The sequence below is a fragment of the Zootoca vivipara genome, chromosome 1, assembly GCF_963506605.1.
Source record: "Zootoca vivipara chromosome 1, rZooViv1.1, whole genome shotgun sequence".
NCBI classification, from domain to species: Eukaryota; Metazoa; Chordata; class Lepidosauria; order Squamata; family Lacertidae; genus Zootoca; species Zootoca vivipara.
Genome location: NC_083276.1, coordinates 110,031,418 through 110,051,890, shown reverse-complemented (window position 1 = coordinate 110,051,890; position 20,473 = coordinate 110,031,418). Strand labels below are relative to the sequence as shown.

Sequence of the window (20,473 nt, the reverse complement as noted above, 5' to 3'; positions counted from 1 at the left end):
TCCATTGTTCCCAAGCATTTTCTCTGCCAAGGCGTAACTCAGATTTTCTGGATTTGAGCTGTAGCAACTTTGTTTAAAAGCACCTGAGAATATCAGACGCAACTAGAATTGAGCACCAAATGTAGCAGATCCTTTCAATATTTCACCAACTCATTTGTCTTTCAGGTTGTTCCAAGGGAGATAGCAAAACCTCAATTCTGCTTGTTAATGTTTTTTTGATCACCAATATGGATGCCAGGGAGAAATCTAAAGTTTTCTCAGTTTTAAAGTTAAATCCTCCAAATTAAAAGACTTAAGATAAATGACACCACTGTACTGCAACCTTCATAAGTCTTCAAGGAACTCAAAAGAAAAAAATCCAATAGCTCTTTTCCATTTGACTCATTGGACACAGAACATGATCAGCTTTAAATTCTGTTTGCAACGCAAAGGAGTGAAGTTCATTCAAAATTACAGTACCTGCCAATTACACCAAAGTTCCACCAAAATGTGGTCCATGGACCACCAGTGCTCCATCAGCTTTATTCAAGTGGTCTGCAGAAGTGATGGGGCGGTAAGGTGGCTTTGCCTTCCTTAGAGGATTGACGCCATGGCTGGCAGAAATATAGGGAAAGGCACAGAGCAAAGAGGCTGAGAAGGCAATTGAAAGGAATGGAAAGTGGAAATGAAGGATGTAGACACAAAAAAAGGGAAGAAACTAAGAGAGGACAAGTACGGTGCATTACAATTCTGAAACAGGCAAAAAAAATCAAATGGTCCACCAAGTCCGTCAGCAATTTTCAAGTGGTCTGGGGGTGTGTGTGCTTGGGAACGACTGAGCTCCATATGCAGGAGCCCGTCATCTGCAACATAAGCTGTTGAAAGTATTATCTCCAAGAAGGGAGATGTGTTTCATATGTGAAGGACAGTCAAGTTTAGTGTAAATACAACTCCGTCACTGGGTGATGGCCATCAGCCGCCTTAAGCTAACCCCCACAAAAAGAAAGAACTTTGCACTTATTGAAAAGTCTGCCTGGGGTGTTTCTGGTTTGTAGATTTAACATATAATGTGATTTCCTAAAGAGCAAAAGGATGGAAAAACAGAGGGCATGATGGGGGGAGAGTCTCTCTCATATGAAGTGGCATTTCCACTGGTATTTTGAAAAAGACATGCTGTTCCTTTTCCAACAGTTTCACAGCAGATTTCCTCACATTGCCTACATTCTGCTCGCTAAAGAGCAGACTTTTGTTTTGGATTCATAACTGAACTGATCAGGATTTTTTAAAAAATAATAATAATGAGACAGTTATTCAGAAAGAAGAGTTTTTTTCTAAATTACTGCAGGTCACCAGATTAAGTCCAGCATTCAAGGATATTCCCCCACCCCGACTTCTAGATACCTGTATGAAAAAAATATTTATTCAAACACACAACAGATATCACTGTGCCCTTAGTCAAGTCCTTCTATAGTACTGCTTATGAAATAACTGGTAAAGTATGCCAGGTATATCTGAGAAGCTTTTATATTAAATGTAGGACAAATCACAAATGCTTACAGATGGGGATGGCGTGTTCAAGGATTACATTTGTGGGTGGGATGAGGGTACTAAGTGGTTCAAGTTCAGACTTCAATGGAATTGCACCCATTTGTGCTAGAACGGATGGTTACAACTGTCCAAAATTACACAATATTTCGATGTCTTCCAAGGTTCAAGTGATGCAAATGACACGTAACTGCAGACCGTCTAACCCACTAAGCCGTTAGTTGTTGTTGTTTAGTCATTTAGTCGTGTCTGACTCATCGTGACCCCATGGACCAGAGCACGCCAGGCACTCCTGTCTTCCACTGCCTCCCGCAGTTTGGTCAGACTCATGTTAGTACTATGTACTTAATAGATACAATACACACTTGAAATGTCCCAGCCTCCTGCTCCATAGCCTATTTGCCCCAGGTGTCCATTCAATTGCTAACCCAGGCACTCATGTTCTCACCTTCCAAAGCACTATGCCTCTTATTCCATATCTCCTATATCTTTACTACCCACAGCCACCCATTCAGACACTAAAGTTTCATATTTTACCTGCCCCACTCTCAAAGCAGCCTGCCTACACCCCTTTTCCTCTTCATACTTGATATCCAAAGGTCACTTCCGGAACTCCCCACCACACAGACACACACATCACCTATGGTAAATAGAAAGGAGAAGGCAATCATCTATAGTTCAGCTCCCAAGTTACTACTTATGGCATGAGCTGGATAGCAGCTTAGGGTGGCATTCAACAAACTTACTCGGGGTAGATCCACTGAAATTAAATGGGCCATGACTAACTGGGTTGATTAATTGCAACAGGTCTACCCTTAGCAAAGATTTGTTGAATACCACCCTCAGTCTGCTTCATAGGATTGCTTAAGAACAAAAGGGGAAGAGGAGCATGTGTGAAAATCCTGAGGGTTTTTTTGAGAGCAAGGTCAAGGTAACAATTCAGCAAGCAACTTGAACATCAGTTGCAAGCAGAAAGCTAAAGATGGCCACAGCCATATCAGTGTAGTTGCACTTTGGGGAACTACGTAATCTCTGTGAAAGAACAGGCTATTAATTCTATACTTGCTAGCGTCTCCAGGCTGTAAGCCACAGGAACAGTTTGCTGACTGCAGCAATGCAAAAGGTATCAATCGGAATCACCAAATCTGAGGGGGAATTTGTAGTCCTCTTGTCAGATGCAGAAAACAAAGTATTAGCCTTCTATCCAATCATGCCTTTCACTTCCAAGCCTACTTCCCTCTTGCACAGGGAAGCTATTTCACCTACACCCTTTATTACAACTTGTAGTATCTTGTCCCAGTGAGCACAGCTGGCAGAAGCCAGAAGGTGCTGAATCCTAAAACCCCTCCAGCAGAATTGACTTGAGTGTTAAAATTACAGCTTTAATGATGGAATTGTTCTTATCTTTGGAGTTGTTTCTACTGTATACCTTGTTAGACGCGTTAAGTTTCTCTTTCGGAAGAGAAAGGTGGGCCAGAAATTATTCAACAGATACAAATGTTGCAAGCCTACATTCATATTAGTTAGAACACAATTTTAGAAAAGCATATACAGATGTATTGCAAAGTCAAAAATAAATACTTCACAGCCAGCTGGTTAACATCTGATGCATTATCTAAAAATAAAATTGCTCTTTAGGCTTAAGTTTTCCAAAACAATTGGGGGGGGGAGAAGAAACATTCACTCATTTGTGCTGGTTTGGATGTTAATACTTCTAATGCATTTAACTCAGAATATCAGTGCTTTATAGGAGACATCTTGAGTATTTATTCCTTCTTTTCTTCAGTGAACATACCACTGTGCTTTTCACATAAGCAATCTGAAACTAAAGGCCAGGAGACTCATTATTTTTGCTATAGGAATGCCACCAAAGATTGACCCTCTCTGGCATCGTATTCCCCTTCCCCAGCTGCCTGGCATATCTGAACGGAGACAGTGTCCGTACTCCTAATGCTACATTCCCCACAGTCACAGGTAGTGGAGGTAGAGTACGGGTGGGGATCCCGTTGCCCTTCAGATGTTGCTGAACCACAGCTCCCATTATCCCTATCCACTTGTCATTCTGGCGGCTGCTGGAGGGAGTTGTGTCCAACATCTAGAGGCCCACAAGTGCCTCACCTTTGACATACGAGTTTCAGGACCCCAAAGGATGGTGCAAATGCTTGCAACAGTTACTCTGCGCCTGGATTCTCTTGTAAAGCAGTTTGGGGCCACATCCATCAGGCTCAAATGGCTACCATGCACTCCATCTCTTAAGAGTCACTTCAGGTGTGCAATGAGCCACATGGTGCCTGCCTGAAGACTCCTCCAATATTCAAGCTGTTTGGATGAAGTTGCAAACTGTGCATGCAGTTCCACCAACTTTAATCACGCAACAGCAAATGCACAGTGATGGGAGGGAAAGATTGGGTTTTAGGGACAACCCATATAAAACTTTATGCATTGAAAGGGACGGAGGGAGTAGTGAAGGTCTGGTTAAAGAGAAATAAAGCAATCTGTTTTTAAAAAGATGGAACAAAAGATACCTTTTTAAAAGTAGTGTGATGAATATGGATGCACTTGGAGCAACATAGTGGAAAGATGCAACGTTGAAGTGCACAGAGAACTACTTGCCTTGTGGAACCGTCTCCATACACCTGGATTCTAAGCTACCTGCATCCATGAATCCGGCCCAACATAGATGGGTGCATCCTCGGAACATGCACCATGTGCCCATTGTGACAACTATTACCTTAAACACTTGGTTAGAGGGTTGGGAAGAGAAAAACAGCATTTCACTTTCTTTTCTTGTACCAAACAGAGGAACAGATTCCTTCTTTGGAATTCTTCTACCTGAAGGAAAAGTGCTGGAAAAGCTATTCATGTTTTTTTTTACAATTATGACAAGACAACAGAATGAGAGTTAGCTTCATAATTGATACAGTAGGAGGAAGGCATACAGTTTTAAGATAAATGCTCTTCCTTATACAATGGAAGTATTATATATATATATATATATCTAGAGAGAGAGAGGATATTATATTTGACATCACAAGTACCTTAAAAATATGAGTCATTTTCTTGACACCTGCTATTTTGTGCCACTATCACTCCCTCTAATAGGGAACTCAAATGATGAGTGCCAATTAGAGCCAAAACGGGACTACAGAAAAGGGAACATGTTGTGTTAGTTGGAAAAGAAAAATGAAGGAAACTGGAAAGAGGAGTGGAATGTTATTACACCTTGCAACTGAGGTAGCCAATGTGGTGCCCTCTATATGTTGTTGGACTACAACTCCCATCAGCCCCGGCCAGCAGGAACAATGGGAGCTGATGTTCAACATCTGTAGGGTGCCATGTCTTATGGTATCCTGGAGAACGGATTAAGTGAATGCAACGCTGGGCAGGAGATAGGATAATAATGTGTTGTAACATTTTGTTGCAGGTTTCACTTGAATTCTAAAGAATCCAGGTTCAGACCTCTTGTTCATGGCTTTTTTGCAAGAAGAGGGGCAATCCACAGTTTGGTAATGTGTTTTAATAAAAGAATATTATGGAAGGCAGAATTATTTCATGTATGGCAATGAACACAGCTGCTGGAGATCTTGTTATGAGATCCCAATGGCAATATGCTTATTTTTCATTGATACACTAATAAAAGTCATAAGTTTTCAGTTGTTTTTTCTTCTTAATATACAGTATGGCAATTTAAAACCAACCAATATTGAGTACAGACTAACCTATAAAAACTTGTAAAGTCAGATATTGTTAATAACCACATTTTGTGAAGAAAACTATTTTTTCCATGGAAGCTTCAGGCAGTGTCAGAAACAGCCTTTGAAGATTTTTAGGTAATTGCTTCAGAAGTGCCTGCCTATTCAGGAAGCATTGTTCACGTTCCAAATGTATCATTTCAGTGATGTCAGCATGAAGCAAATCTAACTGTCTTATGTGCTTTTGTGACATCATCCTGTTTGCTACATCACCCTCAATTACTAAGTAGCACTTTTTTATGTTCAAAAGAGCTCACCTCCAAATAGGTATGCATGGGATCGCAGCAAAACTCACCTGCACTTTCAAGCCTTATTGTTTAGTATCTTTGCATGTGTGCAAAGAGCCAAGCAAAATTCTGTCTCCTGTGAGTCAGATAATTCTGTCAGGCAAAAAAGCTATATAAGCCAGTGGTAGGCAACCTAAGGCCCGTGAGCGGGATGCGGCTCAATTGCCTTCTCAATCCGGCCCACGGATGGTCCGGGAATCAGCATGGTTTTTACATGAGTAGAATGTGTGCTTTTATTTAAAATGCATCTCTGGTCTGGGTTATTTGTGGGGCATAGGAATTCATTCATTCCCCCCCCCCCCAAAAAAATATTATCCGGCCTCCCACAAGGTCAGAGGGACAGTGGAAAAAGGTTGTTGACCCCTGATATAAGCTATATGACACAAAGCTGCGAATTATACGCCTAGGCTGAATAAATAACCCCACAGAAGCTATTAGCCTCCTTGGATTCTATACTGGTACGAAAAAGAGTTGGGACACTTCCTGAATGTGTACGTGTGTGTGTGTGTGTGTGTGTGTGTGTGACAATAGCAATTAAAATGTAACCGGCTGTATTAGCTTTGACCCAGTTTTAATAATTATAACCAGTTATGCATACTTCAGCAAATATCTGAATTTCAAATTGAGAAAGTTTAAAATCTAAGAAGTCTGCCATTAGCCACAGGCGACAAGGAAATTGTATGCAGGAAAGTGATCAGGCTGCTGGAGAAAGGGGCACAGTGGTCTGCTCCTCCTTGGGTGAAGAGAGGGCTATAAATATGGTAAATAAATGAAAAGGTTACTCACAGAATGCACAAAACTAGGAATCAGCAACCAATTTGAAGGTGGGCCATCAACCATCCGGGCCCTAGAGATCCAATAATGATAACTGCTTTTCCAGACCTTCCTCTTTCAACTTTCCATTGTCTGAAATGTCAGTCAAAATATTTAACTATTCATCTCCCTTGCTCATCTTCCACTTGTAATACGTGCAGCCATAGGAACAAGTCCTTCTATACCCTATTATATTAATCCATTCATTGGCATAATTAATAATTTCAACCAACTAAAGACAGATGTTTGGCAGTCCCTAATATAGAGCATCATAATCATGAAGCTCATCTCACTGCCTCGTGTCAGCGGTTTAATATGGAGATTAATTATTCGGAAACAGTTTGGAGTAGACACTCCTATCTTCTGGGATCTGGCTGGAAAACGATTAAAGGGAAGTGGAATTAAATAATGATGTACAGGTACACAAAGTACAGGTACACAAAGTAATTATGAAGATAAAGGACAGATATAAGATCACAATTTGTTCCACCTTTATACCGTTATTCTTTTTTCCTTGGTTTAACGCAGGCATCGGCAACCTCCGGTCCATGGAGGCCGTTTATCCAGCCCACGGGCCGCCCATGAACCGAGCTGCCCGCTCGGCAAGTCCCCCACGCACTGCGGTAAACTGGCGCAGCACGGCACGGGGACTCGCCAAGCGGTGCCAGAAATCGCATCTACGCAGCCGCAGACATGCGCAGATGCCATTTCCGGTGTTTGGGACATGGGCAGCACGGCACCGGAAATCGCTTCTGCGCCTGTGCGGCCCATGTCCGGCCCATGGATGATAGTCCGTGGGAATCCTCCAGCCCACGGGCAGAAAACGTTGCCGACGCCTTGGTTTAATGCAACAGGAAATATTTCTAAATTGGGGGCTTTGGCTAAGAAATCAGATGCATAGGATAAAATATGTACATTTTTCCACTAACATATAACCTCTGGACTAGACCTCAAAGGTTCTGTGGACAATGTGTGCATGTGCGAGAGAGGGAGAGAATGAATACACCAATCGTCTGGCAAACAATTAATTCATTACATCGTGTATTTCAACTGTAAAGATAGTAGGAGAGACCAAATCTGTGGTGGATATTTGGCTTTGAAGTCCCTGACATATAGTGATGGTGAAAGTCACTCATTATAATGAGCCTCTGGGAAAGACAGAGAAACATGAAAACAAGATGCTTTTTGTTTTACTGTGAAAAACTCATGTGAAGAAGTCTACCAAGAAATAGTAAGTACTGTAAAGAGGGGGGGGGGGACTTTTTAAGTTGTAGCACTCTTTCTGGTATTTCTTACAAAATTTATTTTGTGTCTGTGCATACAAAAAATGAATTTGTTCAAAAAAGCATAATCTGTACCAATAAAAAAAACCTTATTATCAGAACCCAAATTTTAACACGGCCTGTAATTGTAATTAAATTAGAATGAAAAAGACAATAGTAAAAGAACTGTTGCAAAACCTGGAGTGTGCACACTCACTGCTCCAGCAACAAAGATGGGCATATGCAATTGAATACTGCCCAATATTGCAGAATGAGAAGAAAATCCAATGTAACAAAGCAAGCCTGTGTGCACCTTGGCACAAGCACAGCTTGAAATATTAGTTTCAGCATTTGCCTAACCTATTAAATGTACACCCTAAAAATAAAATAGTGAATTTGTCTAATTGGAAACATAGCTGCATTTCAGGCATTTGATTTTTTTTTAAACCCCCCACAGATTTATAACCAACTTAGTCTGCTATGTTGAACAATTTGATAGAACTAGGTCAAATCTTTCTCTAGATTTGGCTCTGGCCAATCTCAGTCAATTCACCTATGTCTTGAGAATTTATTTCTGTTCTTTTCTTTTTAATATTTATTCTAGACCTTGACATGCATTGCTCCATTAAAAGGTAGACAGTGGGAAGCAAAAGAAGGAACCAGATACCAGTAGTCTCTTGTCTATTTCACTAATTCTAATCTTATCAAGTCTGTTCTTAGTTCTTTTTTTGTTAACAGATCAGTGACTACATCACTTAGAGAAAAGGGGGTGGGTGGAGGGATGTCAGAAGAGAAACTGCTTTTTTAAATGGAGGTGACAAGATGACAAAACAAAAAGACAGCAGATGCCAAATAGCCAGGTGTATGGCTTTTTAAAAAAGAAAGAAAGAAACTTGCCAGTGAATCATATAGAAAAAAAGATTTTACATAGATGATGAAGAAATGTATTTTCAGAGTGGAGCTTACCAGTTAAATGTAAGAGGAGGGCAGTGTAGTATTTGAATTATCTTTTCTTTGTTTGCAGAATGTAGGGTGGACGGAGGCAGGTCTGGAATATGTAAGGCTACCTTACCTGATTGGGTGAGCAGTTAAGAGGCTGCATTAGCATGTGAAAAAGTCAGAGAGTTTGGTGACCCAAGCACAGAGCAAGACCCCAAGGATAGGCTCTCCATACTCCACCATACTATGAATACTGTCCTCAATAGACATGAAGGCATGGAGAAAAGTTGCAGCCTGAAAGGGAAGATAGCTGCAATTTGAAAAGGGAGGTTTTGCACTATGAATGTCCTCTTCTGGTGACAATCAGCCGTGCACACTTGCCCCATTCTTAAGTGTGCAGAGCAAAATAAGCACAGAGGGGCGATGTGCTCACTCTCAGTCAAAATGTCCACAAAGTGAATACAGTGGTACCTCGGGTTACAAACTTAATTCGTTCCAGAGGTCCGTTCTTAACCCAAAACCGTTCTTAACTTGAGGCACACTTTCAATGATGGGGCCTCCCACTGCTGCCGCGCTGCCGGCGCACGATTTCCATTCTCATCCTGGGGCAAAGTTCACATCCCGGAGCAACTACTTCCAGGTTAGCGGAGTTTGTAACCCAAAGCGTTTGTAACCCGAGGTACCACTGTAACATAGGGCTTTCCCTTTTGTGGTTCATTAGATCGCTTTTCCCAGAGTTCCCAGTTGCAGAGAAAGTGCCGTACACACAGATGTTCTACAGAGACATTCAGTTAAATGTGTACAGGTTGGGGGCAGAGCATGTCACCTTGATCCTCTGATACACCCCCCCCCCACGGGCATTCTTTTACGTACAGGAACAGAGTCGTTGCAAATTAGGGATTAGAAATTAGTTCATAGGCTTGTTGAAGCTTGTTTGAAGCCCCATCATTTTCTTTGTATCACGGCGAATTAAGATGCCCTATCTCCATTTTAATCGCATGGCTTCCGTTAATCAGCAGGCTGCCAAACGCAACTCCTTGAGATTTGCAAAACCAACTATTGTCGCCACTGCCACACTCTGCTTTTTTTGTTAGGAGCCTACATGTTTTAAAAACATAACAAAAAAGGGGGTTTTTGTCATAAGCATGCAGGTTGTGCCACAAGAACTGTTCTCACACTGCACTGTAGTAATTTCTGCAAATTTTAGCTGGCTTGTAAAGTGGATGGCGTAAGCACAAGAACAGGCTTTCAGAAAAGGGAGGAGAGGGACTATAGATAAAAAAGATTCACCACCCATCTTTTAGACTGCAGTGAATTATGCTACTGCCTCTTTCACCAAAGAGAACTGCTTCACCCCTGTTGCAAGACTCAGAAAATGAAAGGGTTCAGCTGCACCCAAGATCTTTCATCTCATGACTTAGTCAAAGCTTTGGAAGCTTCCCTAACTAGCCCTTTCCTCCCCTTTAAGAAAAAAGAAGACGATAACTCCATGAGATGATATGCTCTTCCCTTCCAGCTGCAAGGGATGCCAAAATAGTCTCTTCACTGGTGTCTTGCAAAGCAATCTGACAATGGCCAAAAGTTTCCTCCCTCGCCTCATAGATGAAGGGGAGCAGAGCTAACACCTGCCCATGTTCTCCCATGAACCAGCACCTGGCCATTTGCTCATGTAGAGTATTTTGCCCCACCAAACACACCCACCCACATCATTAAGTTGCAAACAGCCAACAACAATGCTTCGGGAAACCTCAAAGGCTGCCAAGTTGTTGTTTTTTTTAAAAAAGTGTCCTTAAAGAACTTTTAAAAAACAACCCAATGGAGGCCAAACGTGCCCATTGGGCATGGAATGCTGACAGATCCTTTGGAGTCTGAGAACAGGGTGAGAGGAGAATGGAATCTCCTGAAAAGGGCCACAGCTAGCAGGAACCCCACCCAGGAGTGCTCCGTGCTGCAACACTTTATTGCAGGTACCATCTGTGCTTCCAAACAGCAGCTGGGGAGCTACCAGTAGGGGAGAGCTACTGTTCCCATGTCCTGTTTGTGGGTTTATTAGAGGTGTCCGGTTTGTCACTACAGGAAAAGAGTGATGGATTAGGCAAACTGTTTGTCTGATCCAGTAGGACTGCTATGAACCATGAAGCAGCCAGACAATCACAATGGAAGAAACCCAAATACCACAAGAGTGACATAATCATGAGAGATTATGTTGGGGTGGGGTGGAGAGAAGAGACAGAGGGTGCTGCAACGAAACCCATTCTCTAAGTCGTGTTTTCCAATTCACCGTATGAAGAACAGAGATATTTCCCCTCCATCCCCTCTATTGACTGTGTGAAAAGATTTATCCAGCTTTACTGAAGATCAGCCTCTTGCTCTCATCTCTGCCTTGCAGTCTTTGTTTCTGGAGCACTGCCTCTCCCATATAACTTTATCATTAAAAGGCATTTGTGAGGTGCATTCCCTTTGAAATGAGCACTTTCCATTAGAAGCTGCTGGACTGCTGGACTAGATTAGTTAAGGTTCAAAGGTTAAGAGCAGGGATTGGGGGGGGGGGAACTAAGGACCTACACCCATTATCACAAATAATTTGTTAAAGCCTCAGTAAACAGACATTAGAATCTGAATTATTTCAAGCTTGAAGGAAAACTGGACCTTACAAGACAATTCTAGGAGTATTAAAAAATCAGCCCCACTTATGTCAATGAAATTATTTCTCTTTTTTAAAAAACAAAAAACAGGTCCCTAGCATGATGAAGAACAAGTTATTTCATGCAGCTAGGAATGTGATTTCCCCCCCACCAACCCTTACCCAAGCTGCTGAAACTTATAAAATATATTCCCTTCCTTTATTACATTTATATCTCAACTTTCCTCCAAAGAACTCAAGATGGCACACTTGGCCTCTCCTCCCAATTTCATTTTCGCAGCAACCTTGCAAGGTGGGTTAAACTGAGGCTAAGTGAATGACTGGCTCAATGTTATCCAGGAAAGATCACAGCTGAGTGGGGATTTGAATCTGGTCTTACCCTGTCCTAAAGGTAAAGGGAAAGGTAAAGGGCCCCTGACAGTTAAGACTCTGGGGTTGCGGCGCTCATCTCCCTTTAGAAGCCGAGGGAGCCAGTGTTTGTCCACAGACAGTTTTCCCGGGTCATGTGGCCAGCATGACTAAGCCACTTCTGGCAAAACCAGAGCAGCGCACAGAAACGCTGTTTACCTTCCCGCCGGAGTGGTACCTATTTATCTACTTGCACTTTTGGCATGCTTTTAAACTGCTAGGTTGGCAGGAGCAGGGACAGAGGAACGGGAGCACATCCCTGTCCAACCTGTGCTTAATCTCTTCATAACAACTGATAACAGTTTCATAACAGTTTGGAGTGCCTGGCGTGCTATGGTCCATGGGGTCACGAAGAGTCGGACACGACTAAACAACAACAAAACAGTTTGATGTCAAAATTTGTACTTGACAAATCAGCAAGACTGGAATAAGAAGTTATCTGAGCGTCTAATCCCTTAGGTATTTCTGGAAAGAGCAATTATCTTGAAGTGATGTAATTGAGAGATATAATACTGGCACTTCCATACAGAAAGCAGAGGCGAGTTCTTGACGAAATGACTAAGGGTACAATCCTCTGTATACCAACTTGGGTGCAAGCCTCACTGAACTCAGCAGGACTTTGGGACAAACATAGATAGAGATCAACCTAAGACGTAGGATTGCACTTTCTGCCAAAATGGCTACAACTTGTGTTCCTACTACATTTGCATTAAGTGATTTAAGCAACTGAGGAAAGATGAAAAGCAGAATATTGAATGGAATACTATGGTGAATAATACTGAAATCTGAGGTGGTCATGAAGACACCCTGCTAAATAGGGTGAGATTAGCACCATTAGAAGCTGTATCCATTTCTAGGTCAAAAGGAGACTTGAAAATAGAGAGTAATAAATTGTAATCCTCAAAGCAGGCTGTCAAGCGTATTGTACGTCATGTGTCTTTGGACAGACATTATTAAATCTTTGTGTAAAGCCACACAGAGTCTGATTCTACGCCTGCTTACTACATTCAATGAAACGTGCGTCCAAGTAATCATACATAGGACTGCAAAGAAAATAATAATTCTCATTAGATTGCTAGCTGTTGCAGTTAGCTTATAATCAGTGAATAAATGTCAACTGATATACAATTGTGTTAACTATAAAAGTGAGCGACAGACCTATCTTAGCGTAATAAGCAGAGATAAAAGTGAGCCTTTTGTATGCCTTAGTCCGCGAACCAGCTGAAAATGTACATCTTGCCTTGCATATGCACCTTCAGTCTGCAATTTTCATTATTAGCAAGGCATTTTCAAAAGAACCAATTGGCACAAGTTTGAGTGAACCTATCTTGGTTTAACAAGTTGAGATATAAATTAGCCCTTGGCCCATAGGCCCTTCACTTCTCCCTTTGTGGCTCACCTGGGTACAATGACAAAGTTTTCACAATTAACCATAGTTTCTATAAGGGAAGCTTTGGTTACCCACGTCAGGACAAGCGATGACCTGAAACCAATGTCAAACCACGATCCTGAAATTTTGGTTAAGTGTTTATATGTAAAAAGAATGCAAACATGATTCCGTAAGGGGAAAAAATGCTTCTGATAAAAGCAAGTAAGTTAACACGATCACCTTCCTAACCTAACCTACAAACCCACTGTCTTAAGACACTTAAGTATCCTTTAAAGCTGGAAAGGTTGAACCTAAGAATATTATTTAGAAAGTACTACTCACAGATAGCCACATTCTGAAAGGACTTTGAGGCAAAATTAAGGAGACAAAACCTGCTTAAGTAACTTGTGGAATATTCTTATGGAATCAGTTAATAAGTAGACTCCAGGACCCCATTAAAAGGGCCTGTTTGGCACCTGCTCTGAGGCCTATTCCACAACCTGAAGTGATGTAGTCCCCTGTATTACCTCAGCAGTCTATCAGCTTATTTAAAATTGATATTTAAGCCTAGTTCACACGGAAGTGGTAAATCTGCCCATTCAGATCAAGGGGGGAGCCCATGTGGCTGAATGGCTCCCCTGTACATAAACAAAAAAAGCACACTCCTATGTCTGAGAGGAGGCTGAAAAGAGGACAGGCCAGACACAGGTTTACCAGCCCAGCGAGAGCTAGATTAGAGAGCTCATTTTTATCTCCCTGTTGTTTAGCACTTCAGAATAGCTTGCTTTGTCTAGGATAATACAACAAGCATAATTCAAGGTGTAGTGAAATTGTAAAGTAGTGAGACGACACAGCCATATATACACCAATACACAACAGAAATGATGCTCTGCATATGAGGGGCTGCCTCTGGAAAGCATTTGGAAACTTTACTGATCCAGAATGTGGCAGCCAGACGGTTAACTAGACTCTTCTTAGTGAAACTATTTCACTAGCAAACTTACAAGATTGTCACATGCGCCCGGTTTGTCTGGGGAACAATGCAAAGGGCTGGTTTTAACCTATAGAGTCCAAGTATGGGGTCAAGGTTAACAAGAGAACCACATTCTCTCATATTAACTTGACTAGCAAGTTTTCCAGGTGTCCCCACCTTTTCTGTGGGAGCCCTGAAGGTAGAATTCCCTCTCCACAATTCAATTTCTACTGTCATTACTATTTTTTTTAATGCCAGGATAAGGCCATCCTGTTTACCTAGGTCTTTAATTGTAACTAATCTGCTTTAAATCAATACAGTATTTCACTTAATTACCTTAGGGGTGTTTTTTTGTCGGTATGTTTTATTGTTCTAAATTGAATTTCTATGTTGCCTTTGTCATGGAATAGCAGGATAAGAATCTATTTGCATAAATAAATCTATATGGGCTCTTTATGCAAGCTTTCTCTCTCTTCCAAACCCAGCAAACAATGGTTTGCCCCCCCCCAAAAAAAACAGATCAGGACCCCAAACAACATTCTGAGCACAACTTCCAAACAGTTTTGCTAGGGTGGATCTATACACACACAGAAAAAAATTCTATAAATAAGAAAGAAATTAAATCGTTATAAGAAAAAAAGTTATAGAAAATTGCATAATTTCTTTTTTACTCTCCAGTGCCATCTGGTGCGTGTTTATAATGCATTCAAAACAAAGGTTTTTTTACTAATGTAGCTGAGTCCATGGTCTTTCCTAATTCAGAAGTTTGAAATGTTTATTTTAGAGGGCAAACGTGCAAGTGAAACTTTTGCCCAGGGGATGGGGAGGCATGGTGGAAAAATCTGAAAAGCGTGGGTGTGAACAAGCTGTAGACAAAGGGGGTTCAACACACCTTTCCACATTCTGTGCATCTATTCAGAATTCCCATCTACCCAAGCTGCTTCTCATTTAAAAATAAAATCAAAATGTAATGAATGTATTGGGCCCAAATCTCTATGGACACTGGTGGATATGCTTCCCTCAAGGAACTCTGGGGATTAGAGTTGTGAGATTCTACAAAGTCTGTTAGAGACCCATATTTCCTTTGCGGGATTTTGTGGGGAGAAGCCATGACAATAATGGGCGACAGCTGGGCAGAGGGCTCACAGCATTTTTACTTTGACTTCATACCACTTTTCAAAGACATTCCTGGAAGTCAGCAGTCTTAGAATTGGCTAGTTAGTTCAAATCAATTACATTACCTACCGCATCACGCCCCTCCCTCGTCCTTCTAAGGTTGCCAGCTCCCTATATTGCCATGATACTGACACCTCGGAGTCAAGAGACTCTAAACCTAGCATACCGGTACTTATGTATCCCTGGCCCCCTCTGTCACCCTGCCAACAGTACAGAACAACCCATCTCTAAGCCACATGGTTTCCCCATGTCCTACTTTCCCATCAACTTCTTTCTTCAACACCAATTTTTCTACCACCCATTATTCCCTTCAAATCCTTACAAACTGTTCCCTCCGATTCCACCTTTACAGGGAATGGCCTACTTTGTGCCCCTTCTTTAAGCCACTCTCTTTTGACCAAACTCTGTTTGGTCTTTGGTGCTTAACTCCTTTAAGCACCATGAAGCTGTTCTTTCCTCAGTTGCCCCCTCTCCCATGCCCTTTCACCAAAAATCTATTTCTCTACCCTTCCTATGTTCCACTTCCTCAGTCTATTGCCTATGGGGCCTCAGAGAACCATGTTTCCATTGAAAGGCTCTCAGGCACACAAGGGAACCCAAGGAGTGCCCTCTTCTCACAGTTCCTGGGGGGGGGGAGGGAAATACACCCCAATGCAAAAGATCGGGGACAACAAAGTTTACCCCAATTATGCGGAGATTCAAGTGTAACTGCAAGTAACTAAACCCATCCTCCATAACTCGGTAGAATACAATATTTTATGAGCTGATTTTATATATATAAAAAACTGTTGTACTGTACATTTTGCCTCTATGGTAGTTTACCTAAGTGAGAATTCTGCATACGTTTTTCCTGAGTTTAGGCAGGAGAAAATGGGAGCTTCTCTTTCTTTATAAAAAGCAATAATGTGAACTATGTAAAAGCCATATATGGACATTGCACTATATTATGAAAGGGTAGTTATAAAGGATTCAGAAATAAATATTTGGCCTGGGCATCCTGGTAAACATATGCAGAGCATCAGGTTATCAAATTGCTCAGTGTACATCCAATTCTGGGCTCTTAAAAATGTGCATTGTTAAGAAAGTGTTTGTTCTTTACTGGTGACGAACAAAAGAGAGATTATTGGATGTTTGAAGTAGAAGGGAAGAGCAGAATTGTGGCATTCCAGATAGGGAATATCTGTGAGTAATAAAAAGCAAAATATTGTGGATGGGAAACAGCCGCCTTCTGACAAAGTTTTTGTATATGTTACAAACACACCAGTTTATTTTTTACTTGATTAATGTCATACTAGTGTTAGTCCTACTCCTTGACAGCAGAGTATTATCTAATCCCCAAGTGGCATGGTTTTGTTTTGTTTTTAAACTATAGTGTTATCATCCTAAAAGAAGGATCCTTAAGACCAAAGTTCCTTCAGAGTCTCCAAGACAATACAGTCATACCTTGGGTTAAGTACACTTCAGGTGGAGTACTTTCAGGTTAAGTACTCTGCGGACTTGGAAGTGTTTACTTCCGGGTTCCGCCGCACGCGCATGTGCAGAAGCGATCTACGTGCTTCGCGTATGCGCAGAAACGCTCTATCGACGCTTCACACATGCACGCTATCACCACTCAGGTTAAATACTTTTCGGGGTGCGAATGTCACGCTGGAACCAATTAAGTACTTAACCCGAGGTACCACTGTATGTGCTTTAGGACAATCGATTGCAAAGAATGTGGAGAAGGACAGTCATAGCTGCAGCTCACCCCATAAAAGAGCTGAGATGACAAGGAAAAAAGAACCCGCAATAACAAGCAGAGGGGAGCTACAGTTGCACCCCTCTCTTGGACTGATAGGAAGCCCCATTTCCACCTATCCAAATGGGCCGGTCTCTTGCAATGGAGACTGAGAACACTTGGAAGGAAAAAAGGCAATATGAAACGGGTAGCAGCATCACCATCATGCACTCCTACCATGGGTGTACTGAGCAGACTTACCCAGCAACACCAAGGGAGGACAGTCAGAGCTTGTGTTGCTGAGGCTACCGTGCTAAGACAGTCCTGCAGCCTAGGCAACAGTCAATAACTTTGGCTCCGTATGTCCTTCATTTAAAAAATTCTCAAGACTTACATGCATGCATCCATCCATCCCATAATGTGTTAATAAAAAAGAGAAGTGGATAAGGTCTCTTTCCCCCTACCCCCTCCATACCATACAGGTTAAAGGCAGAAGGAGTTTAAAGAACTCCACAGCAGAGGATGGAGCAATAGAGACATTTAAGTTAATTATAGACAGGTAGGTAATGTAGAAAAGGGAGGGGCACATCTCCAAGCACTTTACTACACCAGGGAAAACAATAGCACTATGTCATATTTGAAAGCTTTGAGCTGTTATTTTGATAGATATAAAAATCACTACAAAACAGTGTTTTTTTTTTAAAAAAAAACTTTTTTAAAAAAGCAGGACAACAGGGAAAATGCAGGAATGTAACAGTGTGGAAAGCATATTCCTGAGAATCCAGGAGAGAAAACAAGTAAACAAATGTTGTCCATCTTGGAAGAAAAGGCTAGAGCAGAAGTACTCAAAATGACCCTCCAGGAAAACTAGTTGCCAATAAATAGACATTTTTACCACACAATATCTTCACACAGTATATTAGCTGACATTTAGTCTATGATCAGTTTGGGTTAGTATTTAAGAAAAGTGATATATTCTGTGTAGATCATTATAAACAGCAACCTTAAAATTTAAGAGGTGTTCTCAGTTAACTATCACAGCAGTTATTATTCTGCATTTCCAAAAAGGATTCTTTTCTGTTGTGTTGTTGTCCTGTGTTTATCATGAAGGGAAACAGCTCTTCAACGGAACAGAGAAAGCATAAAGGAAAGATTGCCAACTTAACCATCAGGCTTTTTCCTGGAGCAAATAATTCTGGAGGTATAACAAAGGACTGAAAACCGATAGATTCCTAGCTTAATTAATAATCAGATTGCATTCATTGAGTATATTTTGCATTTTACTGTTTTATGACACTGATATTCTTCTACTTAAAAACCTACAAGCTATGTCACCAGTATACAAGCAACCTTTTAAAGAAATGGTGTTTTTTTCCCCAGTCAGGTGTTCCACACGGAATAGTGTTTTTAGGATTATTTCGACCAAGGACTCATAAACCCATGAGGTGTTCAAAATGCCGTACATGAGATCTGGAACACGAGGTAAAAGGTATGTGTACCTCTGGGTTATATGCAGAGCATTTCACCTCCTGCTCACAGCTTACCTACTCACAGCTGTGCTATTAGACAGCAGTTTACAGGTTTGAGGCCTGGGCTCCAGGCAGACTTGCCTGAACCCTGCTTTCCTCATTTTAGAAATGAGGCGATTAGCCTATTTCAAGGAAGTTGGTGGAACCATCAATGTGGAGTTCCCATTTTCAAAAATAAACAACACTGGATTTTTCAGCAGGGTCAAGCGCATAGTTCCCCCTCCCCCAATCCGATACTAGCAAGCCTGCTGGTCATTTATCAATGAATATTTGCCTTGAATGCCATCACTTAGGCACATTGCCCACCACAAAACCATCTGCATTGGTAGCATCTGGGGGAAGGAGCGACCAGGAAGGTGATCCAAAGCTTAGCTCGAAAAGCTTCTCTAATCAAAACAAAATGCCTCCTCGCCTTTTGAGGGGGCATGTTTTTGGGGTTTTTTAAGTCACTGTGGCAGCATTGGACCAATGCTGCTAACATTGGACCAATGCTGGCGACCAACACACACACACCCCTCTTATTCTTCAGAGAAGTTTGATCCGTACACCCCATATAATCCGCACTCATGAGGCTGTCTGTATACGAACTGCAAAGCCCTCTCCCCTCACCCCCCCACCCCCCAGAGCCAACATCCCCAGAGGCGGAGAGACCCCAATGGCCCAAAGAAAACAAGCCCCACCACACGAGCGAGTTGGGAGTTGGTTTGCCTATAGGAAGAAGTAGAAGAGGGCAGCCCTTTCCTGGGCTGGGGGCCTGGGGGGGGGCTTGTGGGGCTGGAGAGAGAGAGAGAAGCATCCAGATCCAGATCGCAGCCTGACCTTTCGAAAACCATGCGGATCATGAAGATGCAGAAGGCCAGGGGGAAGGCCAGGTAGAGGTCCTCCACTTGAGGGAAGGTGGCTTCCTCGGTGCTCTTCAGATCCGCCCAGGTGACATTGTGTGGCAGCCAGAACCTCTCGTTCCAGAACCAAGCGAGGATCCCTGCCATCTTTGCTTTGTCTGGCTCGGGCTGCTGTTGCCGCTGCTGCTCCCCCACCGGCTCCCTGGCTGCCCGATGCTGCTGCCGCCGCTGCTGCTGCTGCTGCTGCTAAGGATGCTCAGCAGCTGCCTTGCGTTGCGCACGCGCGCCTGTGCTCGTGTGCGCGCGTGGCCGGCTTAAATAAGCCCTGAGCGGCGACAAACCGCGATCGCGGATGCTGCTCTCCAAACCCCGCCCTGAGCAGCGGCCGAGCTGGACCCGCCCAGCCTCCCAGCCTCTCTCGCTCGGGGCAAGGAGAGGGAGGGCCACCTCTGCGTGTCACAAGGTGCTTCAGGGACGCGCCCTCTGATTGGCTTGCAGGGGCGTCAGGCAGCGGGATTCGCGATAAACCCTCACGCGCCCGACGGCGCCAGAGTCTTTCCTGCCGCTGCTGGGTCCGCTTGGCGCCTGGTTTAAAGGCACCAACTTGGTGCTTGGCTGCTGCTTCTTCTTCTTCTTCTTCTTCTTCTTCTTCTTCTTCTTCTTCTTCTTCTTCTTCTTCTTCTTCTTCTTCTTCTTCTTCTTCTTCTTCTTCTTCTTCTTCTTCTTCTTCTTCTTCTTCTTCTTCTTCTTCTTCTTCTTCTTCTTCTTCTTCTTCTTCTTCTTCTTCTTCTCTCTTCATATACATCTCTATCTATCTTATCTCTATACTCTATACTATCTTATACTCTACTCACAGACTGGAGAGAGCTAGGAGAGATTATTTGTTTATTTGTTTATTTATTTGATTCTTGATAAGTAAGAACCTATTTGCCAGGGTCCACCCGCTGCTGTTGTTGTCAGGTGAACACCCCAAATGCCTAGGTGTTGTTGTTGGGGGGGGGGGGAGTATGTGGGTATGCTTACTGAGTGTGCACAGAAAAACTGCATTGGGAAAAAGAGGAATTGGAGGAGGAAGTGCGGAAAGGTTCTCAGCAAACCCAATAAAATTTGTTCTAGTTTAGATTTTTTTAAAAGAATAAGATAAAAATGGTGGGTTGTTTTTTTATTTTGGTAATTTTTCAAAATGCACTCGATAATAGCACAAGAGGTACTCCCTGTTGTTATTTTTTTATTTAGCT

General features: G+C 42.4%; 1 protein-coding gene across 2 annotated transcripts in view; it reads right to left on the bottom strand.

The window, feature by feature from the left end:
• The window catches only part of CERS6 (ceramide synthase 6), an 82,092-nt gene extending 62,473 nt beyond the window's left edge, over positions 1 to 19,619 (bottom strand). For both annotated transcript variants that reach the window (XM_035133147.2, XM_035133156.2), the window contains exon 1: positions 19,213 to 19,619. In XM_035133147.2, the coding sequence (XP_034989038.1) occupies positions 19,213 to 19,382 (170 nt within the window). In that variant the 5' untranslated portion in view covers positions 19,383 to 19,619. The remainder of the gene's footprint in view (positions 1 to 19,212) is intronic.
• Between the last annotated feature and the right edge of the window lie 854 nt (positions 19,620 to 20,473).